Source organism: Penicillium maclennaniae, assembly GCF_028827695.1.
Source record: "Penicillium maclennaniae strain IBT 15551 chromosome Unknown utg000005l:1.0-2652337.0:1.0-2654196.0, whole genome shotgun sequence".
NCBI classification, from domain to species: domain Eukaryota; kingdom Fungi; phylum Ascomycota; class Eurotiomycetes; order Eurotiales; family Aspergillaceae; genus Penicillium; species Penicillium maclennaniae.
The window spans coordinates 2,092,917-2,112,027 of record NW_026623217.1 but is presented as its reverse complement, the minus strand read 5'-3'; the positions used below and the strand labels follow the sequence as shown (position 1 = coordinate 2,112,027).

The 19,111-nt window shown below is 51.7% G+C and overlaps 9 protein-coding genes across 9 annotated transcripts; 4 read left to right on the top strand and 5 right to left on the bottom strand.

Moving 5' to 3' along the window:
- Positions 1-860: 860 nt before the first annotated feature.
- Positions 861-1,343, bottom strand: N7477_006032 (FAD dependent oxidoreductase; the record flags this gene model as incomplete). The annotated part of the gene is made up of 1 exon (XM_056967695.1): positions 861-1,343. One exon carries the CDS (start codon positions 1,341-1,343, stop codon positions 861-863), a length of 483 nt encoding a protein of 160 aa, XP_056822449.1.
- A 120-nt stretch (positions 1,344-1,463) lies between these two features.
- N7477_006031 (uncharacterized protein) lies at positions 1,464-2,957 on the top strand (the record flags this gene model as incomplete). Its single annotated transcript, XM_056967694.1, has 4 exons — positions 1,464-1,577; positions 1,760-2,030; positions 2,240-2,452; positions 2,512-2,957. 4 exons carry the CDS (start codon positions 1,464-1,466, stop codon positions 2,955-2,957), a joined length of 1,044 nt encoding a protein of 347 aa, XP_056822448.1.
- Positions 2,958-4,559: 1,602 nt separating this feature from the next.
- On the top strand, positions 4,560-5,292 carry N7477_006030 (peroxiredoxin family protein; the record flags this gene model as incomplete). Its single annotated transcript, XM_056967693.1, has 4 exons — positions 4,560-4,606; positions 4,710-4,803; positions 4,892-5,059; positions 5,113-5,292. 4 exons carry the CDS (start codon positions 4,560-4,562, stop codon positions 5,290-5,292), a joined length of 489 nt encoding a protein of 162 aa, XP_056822447.1.
- A 645-nt stretch (positions 5,293-5,937) lies between these two features.
- N7477_006029 (Mtc5p) lies at positions 5,938-10,229 on the bottom strand (the record flags this gene model as incomplete). Its single annotated transcript, XM_056967692.1, has 2 exons — positions 5,938-6,930; positions 6,993-10,229. 2 exons carry the CDS (start codon positions 10,227-10,229, stop codon positions 5,938-5,940), a joined length of 4,230 nt encoding a protein of 1,409 aa, XP_056822446.1.
- Positions 10,230-10,677: 448 nt separating this feature from the next.
- On the top strand, positions 10,678-11,297 carry N7477_006028 (E2 ubiquitin-conjugating protein UBC13; the record flags this gene model as incomplete). Its single annotated transcript, XM_056967691.1, has 4 exons — positions 10,678-10,730; positions 10,794-10,882; positions 10,941-11,072; positions 11,122-11,297. 4 exons carry the CDS (start codon positions 10,678-10,680, stop codon positions 11,295-11,297), a joined length of 450 nt encoding a protein of 149 aa, XP_056822445.1.
- A 1,088-nt stretch (positions 11,298-12,385) lies between these two features.
- On the top strand, positions 12,386-13,245 carry N7477_006027 (60S ribosomal protein eL24; the record flags this gene model as incomplete). Its single annotated transcript, XM_056967690.1, has 3 exons — positions 12,386-12,436; positions 12,631-12,774; positions 12,970-13,245. The coding sequence occupies 3 exons, from the start codon at positions 12,386-12,388 to the stop codon at positions 13,243-13,245; spliced, it is 471 nt and encodes a 156-aa protein (XP_056822444.1).
- Positions 13,246-14,087: 842 nt separating this feature from the next.
- On the bottom strand, positions 14,088-14,721 carry gup1 (glucosamine 6-phosphate N-acetyltransferase; the record flags this gene model as incomplete). Its single annotated transcript, XM_056967689.1, has 2 exons — positions 14,088-14,177; positions 14,236-14,721. 2 exons carry the CDS (start codon positions 14,719-14,721, stop codon positions 14,088-14,090), a joined length of 576 nt encoding a protein of 191 aa, XP_056822443.1.
- A 568-nt stretch (positions 14,722-15,289) lies between these two features.
- On the bottom strand, positions 15,290-17,216 carry N7477_006025 (class II fumarate hydratase; the record flags this gene model as incomplete). Its single annotated transcript, XM_056967688.1, has 6 exons — positions 15,290-15,476; positions 15,542-16,559; positions 16,616-16,731; positions 16,806-16,843; positions 16,908-16,952; positions 17,007-17,216. The coding sequence occupies 6 exons, from the start codon at positions 17,214-17,216 to the stop codon at positions 15,290-15,292; spliced, it is 1,614 nt and encodes a 537-aa protein (XP_056822442.1).
- A 272-nt stretch (positions 17,217-17,488) lies between these two features.
- On the bottom strand, positions 17,489-18,687 carry N7477_006024 (alpha/beta hydrolase; the record flags this gene model as incomplete). The annotated part of the gene is made up of 3 exons (XM_056967687.1): positions 17,489-17,725; positions 17,776-18,093; positions 18,151-18,687. The coding sequence occupies 3 exons, from the start codon at positions 18,685-18,687 to the stop codon at positions 17,489-17,491; spliced, it is 1,092 nt and encodes a 363-aa protein (XP_056822441.1).
- Positions 18,688-19,111: the final 424 nt, after the last annotated feature.

Below are 19,111 nucleotides of genomic sequence, written 5' to 3'. Positions count from 1 at the left end.
GATTGCCGAAAATAGTCCAGTTGAGACTCAGAAACCAAGGGTACAGAACCGACTGCTCTCAATCTCTCACGACTCTGCTGGTTATCTCTGAAATTTAATCGGGGAAAAGATCTTCATTAAGGCCAAAAACTCACAAAGAAGACCGGTGGACATATTTCCCTTGTAATTCTATCATCATCATGGGAGCCAGATCCTAAATGGCACTTGTCAGGGGCGTGTCGAAACACCTGGTTCTTTCTTTGAAACAAAAAGACTACAAATCTCCTGGTCACAATCAAGAATGATGAACAAAAAAAAACAGGCATAGGCTGTATCCAAGTTTGATATGCTCGTCTCATGTCTTTTGACAATTATTGCTTCTCATCGGCAGGTGTGAGAATTATGAGACGACTAATCCATTTCTCAAGTCTGACTGAAACAACAAACCCTGAAAAGATTCATGAATAAGCGGTTCTAGCCTCTTATCTGGCAATCTGCACCAGTACCTGCAACTGCTATCACTACATAATTGGAAAGCTTGATAATTTCGAAACCATTGACGGTGTCAGTGTAGATAGCTCCTTGGACTAGCCCAAACGCCAGCTCACATCAACTTCCCAGTTACCTTTGCCGGAATCGTTTCAGAAACTCTCCATTTTCAGCGTGCAACTGGCTGCTTATCATCAGCGGCGGCAAGAAGGTCAGTGATGAAAGAGCCTGCAATGGGGAACATCTTGAAGCCGTGGCCCGAGTCACCAGAGAACACAATGACAGAAGATGACATGTGGGAGGTAATCAACAATGAAATCCGAGTCAATGGTGTCAGCAAACCAACAAAGGGACTTCCTCACAAAGCAGCGATCGGCGAGAGTCGGCAGTGTTTAAGCCAAGAGCTTCCTCAACTGTTTCTCATCATCTTCCGGTAGGAAAGCACTTTCCTTCAAATTCTCTGGTGCATGTGAGACATCAGTCTTGGGATCAGTGTTGGTGTAATCACCACCCATTGGACACAGCTTCAACAGGTTCGTCTTCGGGTCGGGTTCAAAGAAAAATCCCAGATCACGGGCATAGGTGACAGGAATGCCGCGAAGAGCAGATGTCTCTTCATCAGTGAGGTGCACATGTGCAACAGACCACAACTTGGCCACGACTTGAGTTCCGAGCTGAGGAACAAAATAATTGACTCCTGCGCCAGCTGTGACAATGACCAGAGCCGAGGAGTGGAAGTGGCCATTCTTTGTCCGGATACCCGCGCACTTGCTTCCGGTCGAGGTGCTCACGTAGACAAATCCATCAACTGTACCTTGCCCGCCCAGGAAGAAGCGCACACCTGCTGCTTGAGCGGCGCGGTACACTGCTGCCATGGCGTTGCCGGAATGGGCGTATCCGTTGAAGCGATTGAGATATCTGTTCCATCCGGGAAGTTGGCCGGTAAGTTGCCAAGCGGCCTGGCGGATATCCTCTTGCCTGTTAATCGGTACAAGATGAGGTTTGATCTGTGGATGTCGCTCCGCAGAAGCTTGGAACCTCTTGAGCGTGCTGATGCCTTTCTCGAATGCTGCGCTCGATACACAATGCAGAAATCCAGTCTGATGGAAGTGAGGTGGAGAGCTGTAGAGAGGACGAAAGCGCCTCCACCAACGAAAATAATCGTGTCACCCTTAGCTACACCCACGATGGTGCGGCACAAGAAAAGATATAAACTGTTTTCTCAGCAGTACCCACGATACCATTTATACTTTCCTAGCATGTACAGTCCAGCATCTGGTATGCGACATAGCACGAAGCTGTATACTGCGGGGCATATCGTGCTATCATCGGTCAACCTCCCGAGTGGAAAGCCGCGCTACGACTCCGCAAGGAGAAACGTAACCCTGATATCGGATGTCCTTCCGATGCGGGCAACATCATCTTGACTAGGAAAGCAAAAGGCCATTCTCGGAGCCACAGTCGCGTGCCAGATGACCAAAGTATCGCCAGAGCGATCAATTTTCTCTTCGTCACCACCAAGGCTGAACCCAACAGGTCGACTCTGTGCCTGTTAGGATGTGGTAATTTCAATCACCACGATCCCAATCACAATTATCCTTGTAGCTCATGATCGCCAGGAAACCTGGAAGGTGCTATTCTCTACAGCCTGCTCATTTCTACTTCGGAGGCTTTATTCACCAAACACATCGCCTGCGTCCGCAGTGAACGCTTGGCGCAAAAGCTCCGGGAGCGATTCCCTAGTCATCTGAATAAATCGTAATCCGTCAAGGCGACAATGCCAATGCCGTGCGAGAGTTTGATGTGATCATCTTGGGCGTTGACCCGGCCGAGATCGAGAAGGTCCTTACACAGCACTCGAGGTGCGATGCACTGCAAGTCAAGCTCGTCATTAGCATTGCTGCCGGCTCGACGAGACCCAAACTCGAAGCAGATCATTTACGGAAGCGAAACAACCGCGGCCATCAACTTGGGCCGAGCCTGGGTGATACGCACTCTGCCCAACATTGCCGCTCAAGTTTCCCAATCCTAACAGCAATCGAGGTCTCGGAGCCTACCCCGCCCCAGCACTACCTCCAAATCACCTCGCGATCTACGAAAAGATCGTCCATGCGGTTCAAATTGAACCGAGACTGATGAATGCGACCACGGCAGTTGATGGTTTCACCCCGGCCTTTTTCGCTGTGATCTGCGACGCCCTTATTGATGCGGCCATGGCGGTCGGCGTTCCTAGGGATTTGGCGCATACCATGATCCTTCAATCTATGCAAGGGACTGCCTCAATGCTGCAAGGGGAATGCAGCCGGCGGTACTCAGACCCGGCGGTACTCAGAGATCAGGGCACATCTTTTGAAAGATACACAATGGGTGGATTAATGGTCATGAAAGAAGCAGGTGTCCGTGGCCACATTGGACGGGCTCTTCGAGAAGCCGTGACTCTGGCTCGATTGATGGAGACCACGGAACACGTCAACGACACCAGACATTGACTTAAGGAGACAAGTCCCTGTATAGCGATAGCGAAGATCTGAGAAGATGAGCAAGAGTCGTCCACGTTGCTAAAAAAATCTCTTCCTTAGGGTTTAATGTGAATGATCTATGAGAAAAGGATTGTAGCTCCATGTTCCCAAGACACCGACATTCAAAAGTCGGGAGGATATGAGTACCCCACAAAGGTACTCACATGATACCGGATGAGATTGTTGACGCAGATCCGTGCAGAATATTGGAGGCCAGCGAATACATGTTGGCGAAGACCGCGGATAAGACGCCGGTTCGATGAAACTTTCTCAGCGAATGCCCTGAGCCGTCAGAAAGCTACTGCAGCGAATCTATTCCACAACTCACCGGGCAAATGGTAGTCACAGCTGCAGCACCAAGGTAGGGTGTCTTGGGAGTAAATGCCATGTTACATGCCATGATGTGGCTGACACATCACCCACCCGAGGGCTTCGTAACTTTCCAGGAAAGTAGAGAGTCATTTTTTGATAAGTCAACTATGCGAGACTTCACTCCTGAAGTCGTTGCCATGGCAAGAAAAGCGACGTTACTTCATGCTCTACTCCGCCAGGACATGAACTCTCGATTTCTACCAGTAACACATCTCTTTATCTTGACTGTACACTGCCGGGCCCCTGCCCGACTGGCTCCCAATACACGCATATCTGACTTTGAGGGTTCCAAATGCTGTGTTACTTTTCTAGCATTATCGAACCTGATCAGGACCGATCAGGAATCCAATTCCAAGGGGTGGCCGCATCTAGATGTGTGCTCAGGAGGCCGGCCGTAGAGTTTTGTGCGAACTAGAGGGGGTCAATCGGCCATGCTACCGGTAGACGGGGGTTCTATGGTTCAGGAAGTAGTGTGGAATTGGGTCAGAGTGGCTGCCGCTACCTCTTGATCGAGAACATTCTCTGGGTAAGGCAGAAGGCATTTGCCTAGTGGCTCCCGCCTCGGTGTATACACACGATCCATAGAGATCCAGCACCACGCTAGTGAAAGAAGCGATCCATATGTCACAGTATGACTGATCAGTAATGCGGAACACGCTGCCTTATTAATATTGACCAGGGTCTCCAGGTCGAAGAATTGATGCTTATTCAAACGTCCACCGAGGTCGGAACTCGCAACGGGACTGGCATCGGGATTTTAATCTTCGTGCCCCAGGCATACCTTTCCCAATCAGGATAGCGCCACCGAACAGTCACCGACCACGTGATTCTAAATGATGTCATCTGGGTGGCACTCAGGCACCCAGGCACCCAGACGCCTGAGCCCCGCCAAAATCAGGCACCAAACGGCGCTAAAAAGGTACTGATAAGTCAGCGGGGCAGTTCTCGGGCGGTCCATCTTGCTAATCCATGCGGTTCGGTATCTTTCTGTATCGGATCACCCCATGGATAAGGCCCAATGTTCCGCCTTTTCACCATATGTGCGATCCCGATGGGCCGATATGTGTAAGCGCCGCTGGCCGCTTAAAACCGCCACCTTTCCCTTAGAACTCAATCTTTCTTATCTTTAAACTTCTTAACTTCTTCAACCAACTCTGCTTCCTCTTCCATCTCCCACATTCCTCCTACTCGATCGCAACCATGTCTCTCAAGGCCGGTGACAGCTTCCCCTCGGACGTCGTGTTCTCGTATGTGAAGTTCCCTTCTCCCACCTTCGTCAATACATCAACCCACAATACTCGTGGCGTCTCGCCTTGGATAACAACCATACTAACCCATTCTTCCTCACAGCTACATCCCCTGGTCCGAGGAGGCCGGATCCATCACTTCCTGCGGTATCCCCATCAACTACAACGCCTCCGCCAAGTGGGCTGACAAGAAGGTCGTCCTCTTCGCTCTTCCCGGTTCGTCACCGCTTTTTTTTCCCCCTCTTCCCCAAGGTTCCCTTCGCTGACCGCCACTTTCCACTGCAGGTGCCTTCACTCCCGTCCGTCTGCTCCGCCAACCACGTCCCCGAGTACATCGCTAAGCTCCCTGAGCTTCGCGCCAAGGGTGTCGACCAGGTCGCCGTCCTCGCCTACAACGATGCTTACGTTATGAGCGCCTGGGGCAAGGCCAACGGTGTCACCGGCGATGATATTGTATGTTCACAATCTCTTCTCTGGAATCGATTCACCCGCTAATCAAATTCTAGCTGTTCCTTTCCGACCCCGAGGCCAAGTTCTCCAAGTCCATTGGCTGGGCTGATGAGGAGGGCCGCACCTACCGCTACGTGATCATCATTGATCACGGTAAGGTCACCTACGCCGCCAAGGAGGTCGCTAAGAACTCCCTCGACCTCTCCTCCGCCGCCAACGTCCTCAAGCAGCTGTAAGCTTGAACCTTTTCATAAGAAAGGTATTAGACGGCGCATTGTTCCAGGGCCAGAATTAGATATTAGATCGCCCTTAGAAGGCTCTTGTCTGACATAGAGGAATACTTCCTAATGAAGCCATGACAAAAGGAAAATGTGATCTGCCTCGTAGTAAATCGTACTTTAGTTGACGATGTTCTTAGTGTCAAAAGACCCAGGGTTGTGATTGGCGGGACTGGAGGTGCATTGTTGCCGCGAGGTCAGTGCTCAACGTGTTTTTGATCTTAGATCGAACGCCCTAATGTCTACCGTGTATAAAAGCTTGAACGGCGGAGATGGCCCAAGCAATTTCAACGACGTGCAGATGCGCGAGCGATCATCGGGGATCCGCTGATTGCGGAATAGATTATGGATCTCTGAGGCAATGGCCGAATTGGAGGATCGGATGAGATTGTATGAAGTCACTGTTGTACATTGCGAGGTGGTATCGAACAATGAAAATCAAAACACCGTGAAAACAAGAACACTGGGTGGATATCAAGGTAAAGTCAAATCAAGTTATGTAATAAACGCCGTCCAAGGGAGAAGATCATTTGCGCTTAGGTACCGCTAGCGCCACGGAGCGACTGTTCTTCCTGCGGTCTTCTTTCGCGCCCAGACCTTGGCTCAGGCCGCCGCCCATGCCCGCGCAAGAGACGCAAAGGGGGAAGTTGTCTGCCACATAACCAAGTCGTCTTCGTTCTGGCCAACCCCAGTCTTGGGTGTGTTCGTACCTCCTGTTCCGCTCCGACTACCGCGGCCTGAGTCAGGGCCAACAGGTTCCGATTGGCGCCGGCGGTGACGTTTTTCTTGTGAGTAGCTCCGATGGGGGCTTTTGAGGATCTGGGGTTTAATGTGTGAAGGGGGCGATTCCCATGGCGGCATGCGTACTTCCACAGAGATATGCTTAGAGCAGTTACATCCACACCCGGTCGGGCAGCATGGAAGGGTATTGGCCAGATCAGCCACATCGAACGGGTGGTCGAATTGATCGCCCGATCGGAGGAACCAGCGTCGGTGGCAGTCAAAGCAGCATACATGCCCGCAGCTAAGACAGGGAATCAACATTCCGTTGACCACTTCACCGCAGATAACGCAGGGAAGCCTGGTGGGCAACGGTTGCCGGGGATTGCAGTTGGGGCAACGACGGGACGAAAAAGAGAGGCTATGGTTCTTTGATGGAGGGTCGGCGACCGTGGGGGCTGGTGCAAATATTGACGTATGAAGAGCATGTCCACAATTAGCGCAGTGGCGCTGGAAATCAAGGCTTTCGATGCCTGACCCAGCTTCTCCAGGTGTAGTAGGTTCTGGGAGTGCCGTCGCCTTAGAGCCGTGGCTGTGACTACTCCAGTATTGACTTGAAAGCATGTCCTCCGCAACCTCGGCCACAGCCCCGATCTTGAGGACTTCGCTCTGCTGCACGGGAAGCTCCCAAATTGATAGAAGATCGGCATACGCGCCGCGATATGACCGCCAGAGCCATTCCTTGTCTCGGTCGAGAAGAGAGTCCGGCGCCGTTTCATCGCCATCAAATGCACTCTGATTCTTAAAAGTGACCTTGAATCTCGATGTGGTCTTTGTAGCTTTGACAGGCTGATCGCTCTCGGTGTCTGAAACAGGCTGTATATGGAAAGTGAGCAAAAAAGGTACCTCGTAGATCATTAAAGGGTTGTAGTCCATACCGGTTGCATCGTTCCCACGCTCGGGCTATCGGCGGGACTTACTTTCTTCCTGACCAATGCACTTGCCGGAGGCGATGCAGAAGAAGGTCCAAATGTGAATGAGCGAGACAATGAAGATGCTAGAACCGACCCAAAGCCAGATCCGCCACTACGCGCTTGGGATTGCTGTTCAGGGGAAGCCGTCATGGACATATTGTGGCTCGTAGCCTTCCGATTAGCTGTAATGCCTCGTGGGCGAGTTGTGATCGGCGGCGTTGTTCCAGTTGAATGTGGAGGTGTGGAATCGATGCGCCAGATTTCACTCGATGAGCGCGCCGACGCATAGGGCAAAGAGTTGGGATCCCTTGGAACAGATGAGGCGGGCGTCGTGAGCTGCGATTGTGACTGTGACGTTGGTTGCGATTGCGGTTTGTTCTGGACGGTCGACGCAACTGACGAAACTTCAAGCGAGAAAGCCCGTTGCTCGGAACGAATTTCTTGCAGTTTCTCTGGCCGTCCTTCGTGATTGGCTTCCAGGAGCACGCAAGAGAGCATTGCAATCATCTGAACATCACCGATGCGTTCAAAATGCTCGAAGAGAGCAGGTACAAGCCAGTGGCTACCGAGGGGATGATCTCCCCATCGAATAATACTACCAGCTATGTCCTTGTAGAGTCCGACTCCAAGGACTTGGCTCGAATTGAGGCCTTCTTCTCTCGACAACAGCTTCAGTCCCCTCCTTGCTTGAGACGGAGAGCTAGGTTTCCTTCGAACATGCAGAATGAGTTTGATGAGGCCCCATATTTGAGCCAATTCGTAGCATCCAGCGTCGAGAGCAACGGCAGCATTATGAGCACAAACATCGGTTCCTTTCCCGCAAATGCGATATTTGCTGGCAAGACCACGCTTCACTGGTAGCATGTCACTCATGTCATGGATAGAAACCACGTTTCTGGTGATGTCGGCTGATTTAGCTGTGACAGCCCCGCCAGTCGAGCGCTGGGAATGATCCGTAGACCGGGGGCGATAGATGCCGACACTGCCAGCGCTACGCCATGTCTGCGGCGGCTGGAAACGAGCGGGAAGCCCGGAGAGGATATCGGCCGACGAGCCTGAAGAACTGGACGTCTCGGAGTATGAATCGTCAGAGTAATCGGATGCGCCGTCATCTGTGCTCGCGATTGTACCGTTCATACGCGGCCCCGGGGAGCTGGTCTGCAGGCGGCCGAAGCCTTCAAAGACTTTGTCAGTTCTCGACAATCTGCTCATTTCCTTGAATCCGATGTTGTCGAAGAGGGCTGTAGACTTGTCCTTCTTCGGCGGGAAGAAGCACACAAGACGCCCGTCATTTGCCCAGAGCGCACCGCATCCCTTGGCCACTGGCACCATTACATTGGCATTGACTGGTCTGAGTAGCTCGGAGCTCATTCCCAATTCTTGACTCTGGGTCATACCGACTTCATCTTCGTCACTTGACTCGCCCTCGATATCACCATTGACCGGTGATTTGACATGGTCGCCAGTTTCGCCTAGAATCCATGCAATACTATCTTCCAAATTGCTTTCGCCCAGGAGATAGCGCACGACACCTTCCAAGCAGCCACGTTTCCGGGACATATAAGTTTCGGCAATTGTCCGAAGTTCGGCCGTGATTTTCGCCGTCAGATCATCGGTGACAGCCGCTGTCTTCTGAAACGAGAATGTTGGGATCGAGGTCTTTGGATAGCTGACCGGGAACTTGATGTCAACCTTGAGGAACAATGTGGTGCCATCTGCACCCCAAGGGCCATTCAAGGATATTGAGATTTTCCGCTGCCGCACGTCAACTGAGTCGAAAGCGACCTTGGTGAATTTCTCGCCAACGTGACTAATTTCATCTCCCAGGGTTTCAATATCCCATCCAGAGATCTTGACGCCCCGCATCCAGGAGATTGGATTGGTATCGGCTCTCAAATTTGACCGGGGCTGCATGCCCACGCCATTCTCATGATGACCGCTCTTGGTCCATGCGCGAGCATGGGGAATCGAAATAGCATTCATCCCCGGCCCGCCGGGGTAACTAGTGCTTGATTTGTGGCGGTTGACCGAAGACACTGATTCAATGTCCTCCAAGTCTAGATCGGAGTTTACATCTCTGAAGCTTCGATAGACCGCACCCAGGCGAGTCACAGTTCGAGTAGAAATATAAGACTTCCCCTTTTCGTAACCAACGCCCTTCAAAATCTGTGGGTCTACACGGTGCAGACGAAGTTCTCTGTCAGTTCCCCATGTTACTAACTGGAAGTCCCGGTGGTCGACTCCGTCATCGACACCTCCGCGTGCTCTCCAAAGGAACTCTTTCACTTGACCTTTGTGGCCAGGGAAACTGTGAACTAAAGGCAGGTCATCGTCTGGGTTGGAACCATCACCAGCTCTTCGGCTATAGAGATGTAAATCGCTGTTCCCTCTCTGTGGCATGGCCAAAACTCCCCAGCCAAATGGCGTGTTTCTGGCTCGCCACACGGGAAATGGTGTTCGGATCAATTTCTCGGGAATCTCGGTGTCCGAAGTATAGTCCCAGAACTTGATGGTCTTGTCGAGTGAACAGGTTGCCACGGCGCCTCGTCGGACCCGGTTCCAATCAACACCATAGATCTTGGTATCGTGGGCTTCGATGGATCGAATTGGATACGCACCCATGCGATCATCCCAGATTCGAAGAAAGCGATCATGCGAGCTAGCAACAACATGAGGATCTTGTCGATTCCACTTGACCTGGGTTGCACCGGTAAACCAGTCGGAGAACGAAATCACCGGACGTGACGGCGTGCGCAAATCCCAACAGTGCACGAAACTATCCACAGCGCAAGTTGCCAGAATATCAGGATGGAATGCGTTGAAATTGATATCGGTGATTGCGCGCGAGTGGGCATGCAGCACGAATTCAATGGAATTCTGCCATGTCTTCATAGCTAGATTCCACACTAGCGCTTTCTGGTTGGATGTACTTACGACCCAGTAATCGCGTGCCGCGAATGGCGACCATTGCACGTCCGCCACCTCCCATGGCGTATGGTGTGGGAGATAACGAGGTGGAGAATATGGGGAATCCAAGTCGATGACATGGAGACCCTCCTTCGATGCTAGCACCACATCTCGCCCGCACGGGGATATGGACATCGACCCGACCGGTTGTTCCACATGGAAAGAGCTGTCTTCATCAAATGTCGGGCTCTCGTAGGCCGAAGTCAGCGGCCGGGGTCCCATCGAGCTGGACATCTTGACAGTGATGGCCTCCCTCGGCCAATCTGAGCCAGGAAGAAGACGTGGAATTACAAATCATGCAATATATGGGGGCTGATGTACAGCGATTGCGCCCATGGTGGACTTTGTCTGCGATAGGATCCCTGCAGAGCGTCTGCTCGTCGCGTGCCGGATGGGGAGCTGCGATAACGCGGAGAGCAACGACTGTGGCGGTGCGTCACGATGTGGCTGGTGGGTGTGATGCTGGTCACGTGATACTTACGGACGGCCGCAGAGCCCCGCGATGCAAGCGCCCCTCGGTAAGGTCGGTCATTTGCGGACTGCTTCGTCTTCGAATTTACCATCCACGTTCGCTGTACGGGTCTTTGGAGTTGATTCTGGCGTTCGTACCTCCTGCTACACATCTCTCAGTCCCTTTGACGCCGATCCCTACCCACCGCCTATACACCGATAAGCAGTCGACATGGCCTTGCCAAAACGCATTATCAAGGAGACCGAGCGCCTTATGGCAGAGCCGTAAGACATCATACATGTCACTAAATTGAAGCCGTGGCTAATTACGGGATTTACGACGCGTAGGGTCCCCGGTATCAATGCCGTTCCTCACGAAGATAACCTGCGGTATTTCGATGTCTCGATTCATGGCCCCGCTCAATCCCCATATGAGGGTATGCACGATTTCAAAGCCTCACTCTTGTCTCAAATAACCAACATTCTGCACGATAGGTGGAATTTTCCGTCTGGAGCTCTTCCTTCCCGATGATTATCCCATGACACCTCCCAAGATCCGTTTCTTGACCAAAATCTATCATCCCAACATCGATCGGCTTGGCCGTATCTGCCTGGATGTTTTGAAGAGTAATATGAACTAGCCGTTGACATATCTGCGCATCTAACATCGAAGCAGACAATTGGTCTCCCGCCCTTCAGATTCGCACTATCCTGCTTTCAATCCAAGCCCTCCTTGGAGCGCCGAATCCCGATGACCCTCTTGCCAATGATGTCGCTCAGCGCTGGAAAGACGACGAGCCTGCGGCTATTCAGACCGCCAAAGAGTGGACACGGACACATGCCATGACCTGAGCATTCCTGACTATGATGTGACCATGAGAAAAAGAGAGAGACAGGCTTCGATGCGCTGAGGCTCTCGGGGCAGGCGGGCTGCTTTGTTTTTGAGCGTGAAATCACCTACACGACATTCATCCATTTCTGATTGCAATGGCTTAACCAGACTCAGAGAATTTTGCATAGACTCCGCTGTGTTATCTGACGTTATATCATTGCGACTGGCCTTTGGCGCGGTTCTAGCTGCTGAGTTACAATCTTTTGGTTCATTTCCTGGCCTTTATAATATCGACGCTCAACATCTATAAAGCTTTTGGATCATTGAAATGTCTCTTTTATTTCATAGGTGGAATGGACAATAGATAACCAAATGCTTCATAGAAGCTAGTGACAAGTCAAGATGAGGCGTTTTGAGCTAACACGGGACGCGAGATTATAGATGCAAAAGTTCAAACCTGACCATGAGTAAATGAAACTTCCAAGCCCGCATGTCACAATCATAGTGGGGATTGCGTGTCTCGAGAGCATTTTGAGACGAAACATAAGATTGAATTGCTCATCATCCATATTCATCCGGGTGTCGCTAGTAAGCTGAGCTACTAAAGGCTAGTCAGGCTAGTAGTATGTAGATATCTGATTTGACATATCCGTTACAAGTTGAAATTAAACTATCAAATCAGTCAATTAGGATTCAAAAGTGGTGGGACTTGTTTAAAGCAAGAGATCTGAGAATGATCGGTTTTGATTGACCAAACAGTAGGTAGATCAAGCAAAAAGCACTCACAAGCAGATGTATTCTCGTTGGACAAGAACTTCGATATCTATGACTCGAAATGGTCCAATCTGAAAAAAGAAAGTATGCTAAATCCACGCATTTCTCGTCCGCGACCGAATTAATCGTCATATGTCCCAAAGAGTACTAGTGGAGCGATAAGCCCCTCGGTGTCAAATCACGTGGTGATAGTCCGCAAAGGGCAGAGCGGATCACGTGTCGCACTTTAGCGAGGCGCACCACAATTGGACCCAGCAACGAGACCACCGCGATCCCCGATTTTCGACCATCACCCAACGCCAACCGACACCTCGTCAGCGCATCACCCGTCAAGATGCGTACCTACGACGACTCCTTCAGCGGCCAGAAGATCTACCCTGGCAAGGTGCGTTCTTTATCCCCGTCGATTTACGTGTGCGAGAGGTGGATTTGTGCGGAATCAACGACACCATCACCATATCGCGGTTCAACCACTACCTACCCTCTCGACACGTCCCTACGATCGCTTGAAATATTTGCGCGCACAATAAGTTGCTTTGAACGGCTAGGGTGCTAATTACGTCTTTTTGGTGTCAATAGGGTAAGCTGTACGTCCGTGGCGACAGCAAGATCTTCCGCTTCCAAAATGGCAAGTCCGAGTCGCTCTTCCTCCAGCGCAAGAACCCTCGCCGGATAGCTTGGACTGTTCTCTACCGTCGCCAGCACCGCAAGGGTATCTCTGAGGTCGGTCACCCGTTGCTCCCTTGAATTTTGATGGATTGTGTGGAGGAAATATCAAGGCTGCCTCTTCGGGTTCGAATGGCCTTAAACGACACTTTGATACTCGGAAAGGCGGCACAAGAGAAGGAATCACGATACCACATAGGGAATGATATATCCAATTGGAGACGGATTGCTGACCAGGTTTTGGATCTACAGGAGGTTGCCAAGAAGCGTACCCGCCGTGTTGTGAAGCACCAGCGTGCTATCGTCGGTGCCTCCCTTGAGCAGATCAAGGAGCGCCGTTCCGTTCGCCCTGAGGCTCGTGAGGCCGCCCGCAAGCAGGCTATCAAGGACGCCAAGGACAAGAAGTCCGCCAACGAGGCCAAGAAGAAGGCCGAGAAGGCCAAGAACGCCGCCAAGGGTGGTGCTAAGCCCATCTCCAAGCAGGGTGCTAAGGGCTCCGCCCCCAAGGTCGCCGCCAAGTCCCGCTAAATCCGATATTTGGTTGGAATGGAGGTGTTCGTGTGACGGTTGCGATATGATGGAACTTACGGGGACCGGCCTCGGGTCATTAACTTGTTTCTGAAACACTTTTATGCAATACTATGCAATGCAGAAAAAATGGGAACAAAGGAATCAACAAAATATCTCTACGCATGATCTTGTCTCTCCTCTCTGCTTTCGTCAGGCAACTAACTGGCATTCCTGGAGCCGTTGAGGATTTCTCGTTGGAGTTCTTATCTTTTCTTGTGAACTGGAGTAAGGACTCTGTCTGGATATATCATCAGCCTCCCGTGTGCGATGTACGCGACGTAACTCAATATCGAACCACCTCTCCCATCGAATTGAGCTGTAGCCCTGACTCAAGGACTCTACGAGGACAATGAACAATAGTATTTATCAGAATGTTTGCAATGATTGAATTGTAGCACATCTACGCATTCTTTAAGCCGTTCTTATCATCGACAATACAGATCGAATGCTATCTGTCGATCACCACATGAAGCGTTTATGATACAAAGTCAATAGTCCTGGAAACGAAATGCCCAGCTCATGATGTCCCATGCCTTAAGATCGCCGTCATATTGACACAACTGCGATCAATAGGAGAGTGCCTCGTCGATCTTAGTGCTCTGATGTCACCCGGCATGGCGCAAGAGAAGCTTCCAAAAGGAAGAGGGGCAGATTCTATGAATATTCCCACATGTATGACAGTGTCTTGCAAAGAGACACTTAACCAGATCAAATGACCAGAACGCCAGACCGACTGGTCAATCAACGGAATGAAAAGAAGAAGAAAAGAAAATTAAAGAGGTTCCTACATGAGATCAGACTCAATAGTAGTGAGCCATTTCCAAACCAGCACGCTTGAAGCCACACTTGACATAGAAGCCCTCGTTGGCCTCGGAGCAGTCGAGAATGCTCTACAAGAAATCAGCATACGCACTTAAAACCGCCAAAGCTTAGGACGAGAAAGCATACCTTGTAGCAACCAACCTGGGCAGCAACGTAATCCAAAGCCTGAATAATGCGCAACCCCAATTTTTTGCCCTGCTGATTCTTTTCCACGGCAATATCCTCAATGTGCCCAACCATGCCAAGCGAGTGAATAAATTTGCGCTCGACAATCAAAGATCCAGTGCCAACGACACGGTCATCACCGTCGCACACAACGAGCAGGTAGTACTCGTCATTGCGGGAGCGAATCCAGTCAAAGCGCTTGTTCCATGCCTCCTCGCTGATATCGCCGACGGTCGTCAGCACGCGCAGAACGTCCAGATAGCCGCGGTGGAAATCGGAGCGCAGGATCGGGCGGATGGTGTAGTCTGTTGGCAGGGCGGAGATGATTTCGGGAGAGATGAGGGAGGCGGGGAAGAGGGGCCCATCTTCGAGGTCAATGGAGGTGACAGTAGAGCTCATGATGGGCTTGGTGTCAATAGCAGTTGTTGAGATGGCGGGGGCGGCCATTGTTTCAATCGTGGTTTGAGGATGGAGGGTTGAAGAGAAAGACGGTAGGTTTCTTGTTGATAAGGAGGGGGCGAATGGCGGGGTTCGAGCGCAAAGGAGGTTAACGAGTGTGGTAGTCTTAAAGAGTTGCAAGTCTTGAGAATTGAGGATGAGCGACGTGAAACTGAGTAAGGGCGAGAGGAAGTAATTGAAAGGAGAAAAAGCGATCGGATCAACAAGTGCGGTCCACGGTTCCGCCAGGTGTCTCAGCGACACCCCTGATTTCTGCATTGGTCTATTAATACGCCCTCCATGCCAATGTGTCCGGGCGTATTATGCTGGGTTCTTGCGTCACAGCTTATTCTAATTTATTCTGCAAAAAAGAAAAAAAAGATCTACAGTGCGCATCTTCGATCTCTACAAGCCTTATTGCTAGGACCGACCGAGGGATACTATTTATAAAATGGCCAAAAATAGCCCCGCTACGAGAGATCCGCAGAGCCAAACATAGTACAAAGATGAATTCAGTATACAGACCCTATCGGGACTTGTCTATAGTAGCACAGGGGAGACAGTATTGCTGCTCCGTTTATTTGAACTCCTTGGGAGCAAGCATCAACTCGGGGCGGACGTACTTGTCGAACTCCTCGGAGCTCAGAGCCTTGAGCTCCATAGCGCTCTCCTTCAGGGTGAGGCCCTTCTTGTGGGCGTTCTTGGCCACCTTAGAGGCCATGTCGTAGCCAATGACGGGGTTCAGGCAGGTCACGAGCATAAGACTAGGTAGCGGGTTAGCGTTTTGCCATTAATCAAGGGGGGAAAGGGAGAGAAATTAGACACATACCTCTCGTGCAGAAGGGAGTTGATGCGCTCCTCGTTGGCCTGCAGGCCTTCCACAAGATGGGTACGGAAGCTGTCCATACCGTCAGAAAGGATGCGGACACTGTGAAGCAGGTTGCGGATCATGACGGGCTTGAAGACGTTCAACTCGAACTGGCCGTTCATGCCACCGATGGTAGCGGCGACGTGGTTACCCATGACCTGGGCGCAGATCATGGTGAGGGACTCGCACTGGGTGGGGTTGACCTTGCCGGGCATGATGGAAGAACCGGGCTCGTTCTCGGGAAGGCTCAGCTCGCCGAGACCGCAGCGGGGGCCGGAGCCGAGGTAACGGACATCCTGAGCGATCTTGAACAGAGAGCCGGCAAGGGTGTTCAGGGAGCCGGAGGCCTCGACAATCGAGTCGTGAGCGGCCAGAACCTCGAACTTGTTGGGGGCAGTCTTGAACTCGGTGCCGGTCATCTTGGAGATCTCAGCAGCAACGGCCTCATCGAAGCCCTTGAAGGTGTTCAGACCGGTACCGACGGCAGTACCACCCTGGGCGAGGAAACGCAGGTGGGGAATGCTGGCCTCAACGCGCTCAATGTTGCGGTCAAGCTGCGCGACGTAGCCGGAGAACTCCTGGCCCAGAGTGAGGGGAGTGGCATCCTGCAAGTGGGTACGACCAATCTTGATAATGTGGTCAAACTTCTCGACCTTCTCCTGAAGGGCGTTGCGGAGGGCCCTGAGGGAGGGCAGGAGGGTGTTCTCGAGCTCGACGACGGCGGCAATGTGCATGACGGTGGGGAAGGAGTCGTTAGAGGAGGCCGACATGTTAACATGATCGTTGGGGTGAACGGGCTTCTTGGTGCCCATGGTGCCGCCCAGGATCTCAATGGCGCGGTTGGAGATGACCTCGTTGGAGTTCATGTTGGACTGGGTACCGGAGCCGGTCTGCCAGACGACCAGAGGGAAGTGGTCCAACAGCTTACCCTCGGCAACCTCAGCGGCGGCCTGCTTGATGGCCTCACCGATCTTGGGATCTAGGTCGGGTTAATAACCAGGCTCGTTCCAGGGTCCCAGTAAAGGCACCACTTACCAAGACCGTACTTCATGTTGACAGTAGCGGCAGCACCCTTCAGGATACCGAAAGCCTTGACGACGGGGGCAGGCATGCGGTCCTGGGGCTGGTTGATGTTGAAGTTACCCAAGGAGCTATTTCCAACACTGTATCAGCTTCCTGCACTTGCATTCCATCGTAATCGAATGATATCGTCCGGTCGTCTTACCGCTGGGTCTGGGCTCCCCAGTACTTGTCACCAGGGACCTAGAGACACGAACCTCAGTCAGCTTCAGCAGAAAGATTGCGGGATTCCAACGACTTCACTCACCTGAATTTCGCCAAAGGCATCGCTCTCAGTGCGGGAAGCGGAAGACTAGACCGGCATGCATTAGCAGTGTCACCAGGCGCAAACAGCTGCTCCTCCTACCATGTTGACGGTTGTGCTGAAGGCTCTCTTGTTCAGGGTCTGAAGGCGGGGGAATTGTCCGATCTGGCGGCTGGAGCTAAGAGAACGAGTAACAGCCGGAGAGCGAGCAGCAACCGACAGAAGGTTGCGGGCTGCGGGGTTGGCAGCTCTGGTCGCATGTGTCAAGGTGGCCATAGAGCGCACCGCGGCTCGGGTGGTAGCAGAGTTCATGATTGCAATATGTGACGCTGAAATACCCAGAAGATGATAGGTATATGCCAATTGGCTTCGCTCGCGATGGGTCAAAGGGGGTCAAGAGCAGATTGTCTCCCTTAAAAATACAAAAACCGAGAGTCGACTCCGACACGCGATGCCGAATCTTCCCGGTATCGGCATAACATCATGACGCGGGCCGTCCAACGTGAACCCCAGTTATTACTGATAGATTACTGTATTGTACTGTAACCCGCTCTTATACATTCATCCCTGGAGCAACTCGCGCTTCATCGTTGCCACCACTCTCTCCCTGTGCAGTCGCCCACTATCCAGGATTCCTTCCAGGATGGGAAAGTATGCGGTGTGCCCGCATATCGATACAGTTCTACTCTATTTCCTGCCTCCTCAAGTTTGGCCGCATATACTTCTCCCTCATCGCGGAGAGGATCCAGCTCTGCCGTTGAGACCAGCGCCGGGGCCAAGTCATGGAAATTGGGAGCGAGCATTGGCGAGATTCTCCAGTCCTGACGTAGTCAGCTTTGCACTTCAAGATCCGAACTGTTTCACCATTCACCTCTGCGGATGCCGCGGGTCGGGGCACTCCTAGAAAGTGTTTATGGAAGTATGCCATGCGAGCTGTTGGAAGTGCCGGTGTAAACTCCATCTCTCGGTAGGAGTCGTAGGGACAATTCTCGCGGTCGAATTCGCCATCTGGTGTAAAGACACTATGTAGGTCACACACTGGCACGCTCAAGATCTGGAGGCGTAGAGGTATCTGCGCGTTACGACAGAGATGACTGACCACGGCAGCGAGATGACCTCCAGCCGATGGTCCACCTACGGCGAACCGTTCTGGATCGAGATTGAAATCTTCTGCTTTCTGGGAGCGGATCTAGATGGATCCCAGTCAGTGATTCTGTGATCCTCCATCGCGCATTCAAATGCATACCCAGTTGAAAGCCGTCCAGCAGTCATCGACGGGAATAGGAAAACGATGCTCGGGCGACAGTCGGTAATCGACATCGAAAACAACCATCTCCCCGTCAAGGGCGTGGACAAGTCTTTTGCAGTAATCATGGTCCGTGTTGAGACCACCAAACACCCATCCGCCGCCGTGGAAATTGACATAGGCTGCTCTCTTTAGAGGTTGACCCTGATCGTCGTGCTTTAGTGCTGGCTCGAAAATACGAATGGTGATCCTTCCCCCCTCAACAGGACACTGCTGTTCCGTGAGGCGAAAGACGTCAGGCCCTGGTTCACTACCGTAGAAGATCGTGTACTTTGCCGGGTCCTTACGATAGTCCTCTATCGGCACTTCGTGGGTATGCAGACGTCCAGCGTTGTACTTGTAGTAGTACTCGACGTATACGGAGTCAAATCGGGGCAGAAGATCTGCAGGTATGCAATTATGAAGCGGTTGTCGGATTTCCTGCGCACGAAACGCGCGCAAGGCAGGATCACCACGATCACACTTTGACTGGGCCATGTTGATTGAATCTCCTTAGCTTATAGCCATAGAGAAAGGTTCTAAGACTGTTTCTAAGGCGCACGTGTAGGACAACCTTCTTCGGGCTTGGGCCATGATAATAAGACGGATCGGGTACTCCTCACTGTCACACAATGCGGGGTTCTTGATCTTAGCTTCCTTTCTCCTTTCAATATTCATTCCGGTATATCGGTTCTTGAGATACCCATTCAAATCGTACTCACACGGAGCCTGGCAGCATTGACTAGGGTTGACGTTCGCATTATATTGACTTTATCTCCAAGTACGGGGGGGTGGGGACATCAGTCCTGGCATCTATATATTTCCCGCCGCTCTACATCTATACCTTCCATGGTAGGATCTCTGACACGGAGTAACAATTCCATTTCATCATCTTTGGGACGACTGAAACTCAAAGAGAGTC